Below are 11,426 nucleotides of genomic sequence, written 5' to 3'. Positions count from 1 at the left end.
TTACACCTTCCCCCCAGCCCTCGTCTCCCAGGCAGGGGATGTCTGGCCGTTCTTCACCTTCCCCCCAGCCCTTGTCTCCCAGGCAGGGGATGTCTGGCCGTTCTTACACCTTCCCCCCAGCCCTCGTCTCCCAGGCAGGGGATGTCTGGCCGTTCTTCACCTTCCCCCCAGCCCTTGTCTCCCAGGCAGGGGATGTCTGGCCGTTCTTCACCTTCCCCCCAGCCCTTGTCTCCCAGGCAGGGGATGTCTGGCCGTTCTTATACCTTCCCCCCAGCCCTCGTCTCCCAGGCAGGGGATGTCTGGCCGTTCTTCACCTTCCCCCCAGCCCTTGTCTCCCAGGCAGGGGATGTCTGGCCGTTCTTCACCTTCCCCCCAGCCCTCGTCTCCCAGGCAGGGGATGTCTGGCTGTCACACCTGTCTGCCCCAGCCACATGCAGCTAGTGCTGAGCACAGACAGGTGGCCTGCCCTAGAGGGGCTGGGAGTCGAACCCTTAGAATGCTCCCACCCCCGCTGTTCCCAGGGAGGGGCAGTTCCCTGTGCAGCCCCCGCCCTGGACAGGGACGGGCAGGCGCTGAGGGCAAAGGGAAGGGCACGGGCACGGGCAAAAGCTTCGCTGCGGTTTCCTTCCCCTCCCCCGAGCACGCATGCGCACGCCCTGCCCAGGCACACGCATACCGGCCCGGCCCCCGGAGCGCAGGCTCATTGGCCCAAGCAGCCCACGTGACAGCGGGTCGGAGGGCAGCAGTATGGCTGCGCCCAGGGGCGCAGGTGCGACCGGCTTGGGTCGGCTCCGCTCTCCGGGGAGCGCTCCGCGTGGGCGTCCGCATGGAGCGGGCCGAGTTCTGGGTCTCCCTGACGGTGAGGAAGGCGGGGCGGGGTGTGCAGCGATGGGGGTTAAGGATGGGGGCGCAGCGGGGTGGGTTTGGGGGTAAGGAAGGGGGTGCACTGGGGGATAAGGAAGGAGGAGGGTTTGGGGGTAAGGAAGGGGGTGCACTGGGGATAAGGAAGGGGGAGGGCTTGGGGGTGAGGAAGGGGGTGCACTGGGGATAAGGAAGGGGGAGGGTTTGGGGTGAGGAAGGGGTTGCACGGGGGGATAAGGAAGGGGGAGGGTTTGGGGGTGAGGAAGGGGGTGCACTGGGGGATAAGGAAGGAGGAGGGTTTGGGGTGAGGAAGGGGGTGCACTGGGGATAAGGAAGGGGGAGGGTTTGGGGTGAGGAAGGGGTTGCACGGGGGGATAAGGAAGGAGGCGGGCGGGGTGGGGGCACAGCGGGGTGGGTTTGGGGGTGAGGAAGGGGGTTCACGGAGGGATAAGGAAGGGGGAGGGTTTGGAGGTGAGGAAGGGGGTGCAGTGGGGGATAAGGAAGGAGGCGGGCAGGATGGAGGCACAGTGGGGTGGCTTTGGGGGTGAGGAAGGGTGCACCGTGGGGGATAAGGAAGGGTGCGGGCGGGATGGGGGCACAGTGGGATGGAATGGGATGCAGATGTGAGGGGGTGAGGAAGGGAGTGCAGTGGAAGGATAAGCAAAGGGGCAGCATGGGGGCACAGTGGGGTAGGTTTGGGGGTGAGGAAGGGGGCACAGTGGTGGGATAAGGAAGGGAGCAGGATGGGGCCACAGTGGGGCAGGATGGGTGCAGAAGAGATGAGGCAGGATTGGGATGAGGAAGGGAGTGCAAGAGAGGGATAAGGAAGGGGTAGGGTTGTAGAAGAGGTGATGGGGCTGGAGGAAGGGTGTGCAGCTGGGGGGGGTGAGGGAGGTGGATTGGGTGTGGAGAGGGTAGGAGATAGGTGGCTCATCTCTGGGTCTGAGAGGGGAGCAGAGTCCACTTCTGGGTGGTACCGGCAGGGGGAGATTCCCAGTTGAGTTTGGAAGGACAGGGTATGACTGTATGTTGCAGGTGCTGAGGAATATTATTGATGGTGCCTTAGGCTTCTCTTCTACTCTCTAGACATGGTTGCTGCCCCAAGGATCAGTTGAGCTAAATTATAAGGAATTGAAGTGATCACAATGCCATATTAAAACCTTGCGTACACTTTTCAAGTGGTATGAATTTATTTCTGATACCCTTTGCCTTTGTGTGGGGCAACGTGCATCATTCCAGAATGGGGAGGAATTGTCTTAGTATCTTACCTTTTGAAATGTTAAGGAGTTCAGTTGTTCTGGGGAGTTCTTTGGCCTGTGTCCTACAGCAGGTCAGACTACTAGATGATCACAGAGGTCCCTTTTGACCTTTGAAGTCTATAAATTATAAACTTGTAGTGTGTATAGGGCTTCACGGGTATATGGGATAAGGTCACAACATTGGTTAGAAGTGCCATGTGGTAGATGCAGTTTGAGGGTTAATACTTTGGAATGATGCAGCCATGAACAGTCTCTCATTTTAAAACAGGGCACTGAATGTGTTGTGCTGTTTATAGCCATTTTGAGTTTGGGAATTTCTTTTTACCTCTGCAAATTGTGTGTGATGGTACAGGGACTTGATTACAATGAGTTCATTGTTTTTTTTACAGAATAACTTCACAATAAGCTGGACTACTTGTATTTTGTAATGCATTGAGACAACTTGCACTAGGAATCATAGACTCAGGACTGAAAGGAACTTTGAGAGGTCAGCTAGTCCACTCCCCTGCACTCATGGTAGGACTAATTCTCTAGACCATTCCTGACAGGTGTTTGTCTAACCTGCTCTTAACAATCTCCAATGATGGAGATTCCACAGCCTCCCTAAGCAATTTATTCCAGTGCTTTATTCAAAATGTCTCATGTTTGAATCAAGGGCTGGCAGTCTTTCTGCTGTTTTCCTTGTCCATTTTAAATCCATGTTTGACTGTAATGCTTATTACTTGCCTTTTTTTTACCTGAGAATTTCTCTTGCATTTTCTTTAGCTTTTCTCATAGTTGTAGAGTTTAAGGTCAGAAAGGATCACCAGATCATCTAGTCTGACCTATTGTACGTAGATTTACTGAGAGAGATACCTAGATGATTCTAATCAGCGACTGTGACCTGTGCTGCAGAGGAAAGTGAAAACCCCCCAGGGTCACTGCCAGTCTGACTGGAGGAAAATTCTTTCCAGACCTCTCATATGGCGATCAGTTAGACTCTGAGCAAGAATCAGCCAGCTAAGTGCCAGAAAGACAATTATCTGGACTGCCTCAAACCCTGTCTAGTGTCCCATCTCCAGCTATGACCATTTCTGATGCTTCAAGAAGAAGGAGGCAAATCTGCGTCAACATCCCCCTTTCCTCCAACTGTGAATACGCTGTGGAAGAATTCCCTTCCTGACTTCTATTGGTGACCATATGAAGCCCTGAAGCATGTGATCTGAGGAATGTAAGACATGAACCAGAAGGGACCCCTTAGGGTTGCCGAGCCCAGCCCCTCACCATTACAGGCAACCCTGTTATCTAATCCCACTCGTAGATTTGTCAAGATCTGTCTTAAAGCTAGTTAGATTGTTTGTTTGCTCTTTCAGCTCCTTTTGGGAGGCAGTTCCAGAATGTCACTTCTCTTATGATTAGAAACCTTCTAATTTTCAGCCTAACTTTATTTGTGAGCAGTTTATACCCACGTATTCTTGTTCCAGCATTGTCCTTTCATTTAAGTAGCCCTTTGTCCTCCCTAGTGTTTACCCTCATGGTATATTTATAGAAAGCAATCCTATCCTGTCAGCCTTTTAGGCCCTCTGTTCCCCTGATCATTATAGTAACTCTTCTCTGCACCTGTTTCTGTCTGAACTGATCTTTCTTGAATGTGAGTGACCAGAATTTCAGACGAGGTTTTACCAGTGCCTTACATAATGGTATTAGTACTTTCTTGTGTCTACTGGAAATGCCTTGCCTGGATCCAATTTGCTTTTTTTCAGTGTTGAAGAGCAGCTAACTTTGCATCTTGAGAATTTTAATAAATAGTAAAAACAAAACCATTAGAATAGATCTTGTTAACAAGGGTCTGTTACTCCATTTCTTCTTTCATGCTGTGTTCGCAGCCTCCGCCATTTGTAACGTAAGTTTGAACCACTCATCTAGCACATCACTGAAAATGCAGGGAAGCATTTGTTAAAGATGAATTTGAGCACCAGTGTTCAAACATGGCAGCAGAGGGCATGTGGCTAGCTTGTGGACAATATGAAGAGAAAGAAATGCTTAATTTTTGAACTACCTTTTCCTCTCATATTTTGAATTCCAATAGTGCAATGTAGCAAACTAACTTTGTCCCCAAAGCCAGAAATCCTGGCGTTATCCTTGATTCAGAGCTTTCTTCCTTCTGCTTCACTTGTTTGTAACTCTGCCTGCTGCGCCTCTGGACAGTTTGGCTACTTTTAACCCAACCCTCCTAAATTTCTTATTCTTTCTATAGTTTATGCCTTTTTTGGCTATAGTGACTTCTTAAGTTCCTTCTTGCAAGACCTTAATTGCATCTCTTTGCTTCTTGTGGGGCCAAATTTCCCAGTGCTCCTAGCACCCACAGTTGGGGCCAGATGCTCAAAAGAGCTCAGCACACAAAGTGTAGAGGTCTCTTGAAAATCTGGCCACTTAGTTTAGGTGCCTAAAAGGAGGCTGAGCTCTGTTGAAAATCTCTCCAAGCCTCTTCACAGTGTCATTCTTTAGCTTTATCTTTGCTTTTCCCTCCTCATCTCATTCTGGTGCCTTCCCCTCCATTCCCAGAGCTAGTGATAGCAGGTTCCTGCTCTTTGTTCACAAACATGGGGATGGAGTGGAGCAAGGATAGCCTGGATGGTGGTAAGGGTGTAGCTGAATGACCCGAAGGAGGCTTGTTGGTTTCAGTGCACGAGATGAGATCTGGGTATGTAACATGACTAGTTCTGGCTGCAGAATGTAGGGAGAAAAGGCCTTCCCTTCCTGGTCCATGTTCTATGGGAAGGTGGTTTCTAACCCTCAGAGGAGTCAGGTGCTCCCAATAGGAAGAAGGAAGGCAAACAACCAAACTAGCATCGAGATGGAGTTTGATACATTTAGAAATGAGATTATATGATGGAATTGCCTGCACCAGCAAGAGACCGGATTCAGTGATCCAGGAGGTCCATGCCAGTCCCTTGCCGCTAGCTCGTACAGCACAACCATTTCTGCTATGCATCTGATGTGACATTTATACACTCTCTTAGAGGCTTTATGGACATGGACCAAGAAAAATTCAATCACAGGTTAAGGGATATATACTTTTTGGGGCATTTGCTAACTGAATCCTCTCTCCAGCTTTTTAAAAGATTTTATCTCTATTTACTCCTAGAAGAATCATTTACAAGTGAACAACTAAGAAAGTGAATGCTGTTCCCTTCCACAAGTGTATAATAAGACTATTGCTCTGTATTTTATCATCCATTTTCAATTAATTAATTAATAATATGCATAGGGCCAACTTTGTGCCTCCTGAATTGTGTATAGTTAAGTGGAGCTGCATGCCTGTGTGGAAGAGCAGAATTTGGCTCACACTTAAATATGCTCAGGTGATCTATTGTATGAAATGTCATGGTTCAGTACATTTGAATTCGATCCTGGTTTTATTTAATCATGTTGCTGGATTTAGAGTGTGACAGGTATATCCAGCGCCACACAAAGATTTTTTTTTTTCTTCAGCTGTTGAACTGATAATGCTAGTGCTGCTGACACGCAGTTGAGAATGGGTTGCTTAGTTGGCTTATTATCTAAAAATCATTACTGTTTGCTGCGGATAGAGTAAGCTCCCAGGTATTCTCACCATCCTACAGGTACTCCATTAGCTGCTTCATGAATTTAAATGACATTTAAGATACAAATCCAAAGAAGCAATTAGTAACTTTTGATTCATGTTTTACCAGCTGGCTAGATTAATCTGATCAATTTTATTTTGGGCAGATAAGAATTCTGATGGAAGAAGAGTTAGAAAAATCAATGCGCGCAAAATAGCCAAATAGATTAAAAGAGTAATTAACTTATTGATTAAAACTTTAATAGTAGATAGCAAATGCCTCTCTGAATCCTCTGTTAAAGTAGAACAGAAAACCAGTTGAGCACAGTATAATTGTACTTGAATTATCCAAGTAAAGATTCAGCAGTACCGTACATCCATGCTCACTTTCTCCTGCTGTTCTGTACAGGGTAGATATCAATAGATGTGCTCCATAGCCCAAATAACCAAAAAATGATGAAGATGGATTCGAAAAATAAATTTAATACAGATTCTTAGATATGTTAAAATGGCTAAGATTTTTTTTTTTTTTTTTTTTTTTGAAGAGTGAGGGGTGGGGAGGTAATTGTGTACTCATCCCTGCCTATATTTCATCTGGCTGTTACTCAGGGGATGGGGAGGGATGCAGTGATGGTGTGGGATGGGGATGGATGCAGTGAGGGGGATGGGGGGCAGGAGTGGGATGGGGGTGAAGGGGGGTTGGGTTGGGGTGGGATGCAATGACGGGAGGAATGGGGATGCGGTGGGGTTGGGGTGGGGGTGCAGCCCCATTCCCGCACTCAGAGATGGGGATACACATACCTCCAACTCCTGGGTGCCGGCGATGGGATGACAGACCGTGGTTTGCTGCAGGGCACATGCCGCAGCGTGAGCCCAGCCACACGAGGAGCGCAAGGAGAAGAGGGTTGGGTAGCAGCGGGAGAAGCATGTGCCATGTGATCCCTCAAGAGCCACCTGCTGACTGCTCACAAGTCAAGCTAGTTCTTCCCCTGCCCTGACCCAGCCAATGGGAGCTGCGGGCAGGGGGCGGGGCAGCATGCGGACCCCCCTGGCCACCCTTAAGGCTAGGAGCCGGACATGCCGACTGCTTCCTGACTCGGGAGCTGCACAGTGCTACCAACTGAACAATCAGTGGCTCCGTCGTCAATGGTGCTGACTGGAGCTACCAGGATCCCTTTTTGACCGGGTGTTCTGGTCCAAACCGGACACCTGGTCACCCTCGAAGTCAGACTACGTGGTCTGACAGTCCCTTTTGGCCTTAAACTCTATGAATTGGGATTCCTCTTACAGCCCCTCTCTGTCCCTTGTGAATTTTTTCCTGTTTATATATTTATTGGACCTGGTTTAAATCTTTTAATGACGTTTTTTAGTATAAAATGCAATTTTTCACCATATTGCTTTGGATTAAAGTATTCAGGATTTCCTCAAACTGGCAAAACCTCAACTGGAGTACTACATCCAGTTCTGGGCACCACGTTTTGGGAAAACTGTAGACAAATTGGAGAAAGTCCAGAGTAAAGCAACAAAAATGATTAAAAGTCTAGGAAACAACCTCTGAGGAATGATTGGAAAAAAACTTGGGTTTGATTAGTCTGGAGAAGAGATGACTGAGGGGGCACATGATACAGTCTTCAAGTATGTAAAAGGTTCTTATAAAGAGGATATATATTATTCTCCTTAACCACTGAAGACGGGACAAGAAGCAATAGACTTAAACTGCAGTAAGGGAGATTTAAGTTAGACATCAGGAAAAGCTTTCTAATTGTCAGGATAGTTGAGCATTGGAACAAATTGGGGAGGCAGGTTGTGGAATCTCTGTCATTGAAGGTTTTTAAGAGCAGGTTAGACAAACCCCTCTCAGGGATGGTCTGTCTTAGTCCTGCCACAGCCCAGGGGAATGGACTAGATGATCTATCAATCTCCCTTACAGTCCTATGTTTCTATGACTCTGTGTTTAAAATGATTTTTTCCCCTTTTTGGCTGTCAAAAGCAAAATTTAAATGAAACCCCCCACATTTTTTCCTTGGGAATACAAATCTTTTTCTCAACCAGTCCTAATATTTGCACAATAATTCCTGGTGCTGATGGACATACTGTGCTGTGTCATGTTGCTAACTGGTGTGTGCCATTATTTTAGGGCTTTTTTGCCTGGCTCAGAGTTGTTGGAGCTGCTTTGCTTCCTTCATTCAACCCAAAACAATGAGGCAAAATGAAAGAATGGTTAAAATGTTGCACTGTGTATCTAAGGTCCTTGACATCAACCTACACATGGTCACTTATAGTTAAAAGTAATTATTGGAGAAATCTGCCGATGAATGACCGAACCACTAGCTTGCTGCAAGTGGCTAGATTCAATAATGTCCTTTAGGCAAGTCTCATAGCAGCATGTGTGTAGGCAAGATGTTGATGTTAATTTGCTTTACTCCTGTTTATCTTGAAGGCTGGTGGAATAGCTGGTATGTGCGTTGACTTGATATTATTCCCTCTGGATACCATAAAAACTCGACTGCAGAGTCCCCAAGGATTTAAGAAGGCTGGTGGCTTTCGCGGCATCTACGCTGGCGTTCCTTCTGCTGCTGTAGGATCCTTTCCGAATGGTAAAAACTGGGTGGGTTGTGCTTGTGGTACCCTCTGGTCTTCCTCTAGGGGGATGGCATAGTCAAGTCTGTCCTTTCTCTGCCAGACTCCGATCCTGCTAGCAGCTGCACATAGGACCCCCTGGTGAAGTTATGAGGTTTTGTGTGGGTGCGGGGGTCCAGCTGGGTGGGCTCTGTGTGCACCATTGTATTGATGACCCCTATTGTAGACTTGCTGCATTGCACTGTACCTGAGAAAATCACACCATTGCATACCCCATTTTGCACTAGTGCAGTGTGCCAATATTAGTGAATTGCGCTAGTGTAACTAAATTGATGTAATCACACTGGTGCAAAGTTATGTAATGTAGGGTTCCAAAAGATAAATCCCCCCTCCCACCATATATGTTGTTTCTCTTTCCCATTTTGTAAATCTGCATATGCTAACTATTGGTGGTACTACTTTGTGTTTCACAATGCAGATCTGTTATGCACCATCATGGTGACTCTTCTGGAAGCCTCAGTGCTATTCTTTTCATCAGCTCTGCACTTAAAGATCCAATTTTTGGCTTTACATTGTGGAAGCTGTTCCTCTCCCCTTCCATCTCTGTCTTGCCACTTCCTTCCTGTTTCCAGCAGCACCTACAATGTACTAAGCATTGTCCAAATATAAAAGAAGGCACAAGTCCCTGTCCTGGAGACTCTTGCCTTTAAATCCTGGCCATGTCTGACTGCAGTGATCATGAATATGAATGCTCCAAGGGTGCCTTGTGTACATGCATGTGCTTCCCTCTGGTCTTTATGAGCCAAATTCTAGCAGGAAATGTTCTTTTATTTTTCTGGGGAGAGAAATAAATAATTATAAGTTATTTAGAAACTGAGGGAAGCTTTGAGGAGGCCTTTTGAAATTGGCACTGTCTTTCAGAAATAAATGAAAATAGTTCTAGTGTCTGAAGAAAAATGTTTGCAGTTCCTGAGATCTGTTTGCTCTCTTCCTCTTTGCAGAATGAAGTCCCGCTAGGCTGTCACGTTTGTAAATGTTAAGTTCACAGACCGATCCACTGACACCTTCAAATGTTCGATGTCCTTCAAAAGATGATATAAAAATTTCTGTTCTTTATCTTTTCTGCTTTCGTTATCTCCTTTTGAGGTGATAAGCATCTTTTGATTAACTGCAGAAGGCAATACATGCAGTCCTTTTGCACAATTAAAATCTGTTCCCCCGTGAGAGATGTCAGCTTTTTTCAGGATTTGCATCTCTAACATCTGAGCTGAGATTTATCTCTTGCTGCAGTGTAAAACCAAAAACTTAAATTACCTTGTAGAATACAAGTAACCCTTAATGTGCTAGGTAGCAAATGCAAGACACCTGTTAGTACAAAATAACTGTTGCTACTTCAGTGCCTGGTTTGCTCTTCTTCCTTTCTCTAATAGTACATTGGTACACTTGGATTGGTTTTCTGTGCTGTGAGATTACGTCTATTACAAAATAAAACTATTCCTTGCCCATTGGATTACAGTGTAATGAATGTTTCAAGTTCTCAGGAGGATTTCATTTCGTTTCTCTCAAATGAAGTGCTGGTGCTGCTGGAGCTAAACTGTAAAATAGGATGCGGATTCTAGCTGGGAAGATGCTGCTGTCAGATTTAAATGTTAGTAATGTTACTGAAGCAGTTGTTTCCTTAAAGGAGCTGATTTGTAATATCAATTGACCATCATACAATAAAGTACAGCCCCTACTCACAGTATTCTAGGACAAAAAAAAAGTTAAGACATGATTTCCAATCAGTCAGAGATACTATTTAGCGTTTTTGCTTTTCAAATACTGTAATTGTAAATATGGATCAAAGGCCCATTGAAGTCAAAGGGAGTTTTGACCATGAATGAAAAGAGTATTGACCATGGAACTATGTTGGTAAGAAGGGTAGTACTGTTTTGGGGAATTTGACTATTTTCTGGATTATAACCGTAAACTAGGTTTGTCTGGATTATAACAGCAATCTGCAAATGCCACTATAGGGATGGTTTTATGACTGAACTTTTTTTAAAATTTCAGCTGCTGCCTTTTTTGTCACCTATGAATATGTGAAATGTTTGTTGCATACTGTCTCCCCTCCGTATATGAGTCCAGTAACACACATGGTGGCCGCCTCCTTTGGAGAAGTAGTAAGTAACAGCTCTGTCTACTGCACAGTCCATTCTCTTCTTACTGGGAAGTCTTATGAGAACTGAATTTTAGTGGGAACCTTTTACTTGTTGACTATTGAGCAGCAGGTTTAACAAGCCTGGTCTTTACAAAGCATTGAATGCAAAATACCAACATGTTCTCTAGAAACTTCTGGGGTTTGTTTTGTTTTAAATGAAGTATTGACATTGAGTAACAGTCTGAAAGCATAATGTTGCAAAATCTCATTCCATGGGCAAGTTAGTGATGGGAAGGTACAGTTGTCCTTTGATTCGTGAAAAATCCACAGGACCATTATTTCGGAGGTGTCACCTCCTGTGGCATGGCAGTGGGGACTTGCTGTTCTAACCATGCCCCACCAGTTCCAGGTCCACCAGTTGGTGGAAGCTTTGATAATACAGTGTCATCAGAAATGGGTCGAGTTGGGTATTATTCAGAAGACCTTCCTATCACTTACTTGCCCCCGGAATGAGATTTTGCTACCTTGTGCTTCCAGATTGTTACTGTCAGGAACACAGTGTTACCAAACATGACACCACTAGAACTACGTAGCCATGTAGTTGAGAAAAAGTTTAAAAATCACAGTGCAAGATTGGTCCCTTGTGCATTGCATGTCCAATACCGAAATACCACCTGCTGCAGTAGGCTAATTGTTAAATACCTGGGGGACGATTCTAATGAGTGAATGTGTTTAGGCTGGGATTTCAGTGGACCTTAATGGAGCTAGGTGTCCATTGACTTTCAATGGGATTTGGTCTCCTAACTCCCCTCCCATGGGCTCCTGTGAGAATAGGGTGACCAGGTGTTCCAATTTTATAGGTACAGTCCCGTTATTTGGGGCTTTGTCTTATATGGGTGCCAATTACCCCACCCCCACCCCCATCCTGTTTTTTCACCCTTGCTGTCTGGTCACCCTATGTGAGAACCCCAGTCATAATCTCCTTGCATTATTTCAGCTCTGATTTACTCACTTCAGTGAT

At 45.9% G+C, this 11,426-nt stretch overlaps 1 protein-coding gene across 5 annotated transcripts in view; it reads left to right on the top strand.

Moving 5' to 3' along the window:
- Nucleotides 1-737: 737 nt before the first annotated feature.
- Nucleotides 738-11,426, top strand: part of SLC25A26 (solute carrier family 25 member 26) — a 141,748-nt gene continuing 131,059 nt past the window's right edge. Inside the window, exons 1-4 of one of the 5 annotated variants that reach the window (XM_030568727.1) lie at nucleotides 774-859; nucleotides 2,510-2,636; nucleotides 8,126-8,282; nucleotides 10,318-10,427. In XM_030568727.1, coding sequence (XP_030424587.1) covers nucleotides 2,634-2,636; nucleotides 8,126-8,282; nucleotides 10,318-10,427 — 270 coding nt within the window. In that variant the 5' untranslated portion in view covers nucleotides 774-859; nucleotides 2,510-2,633. Of the gene's footprint in view, nucleotides 860-2,509; nucleotides 2,637-8,125; nucleotides 8,283-10,317; nucleotides 10,428-11,426 lie in introns of those variants that run through there. The other 4 variants (XM_030568726.1, XM_030568728.1, XM_030568729.1 and 1 more) reach the window with 4 other exon arrangements.

The sequence above is a fragment of the Gopherus evgoodei genome, chromosome 7 (assembly GCF_007399415.2).
Source record: "Gopherus evgoodei ecotype Sinaloan lineage chromosome 7, rGopEvg1_v1.p, whole genome shotgun sequence".
Lineage (NCBI taxonomy): Eukaryota > Metazoa > Chordata > Testudines > Testudinidae > Gopherus > Gopherus evgoodei.
Note: the sequence above shows the minus strand (reverse complement) of the source record. Positions and strands in the feature narration are given on the sequence as shown.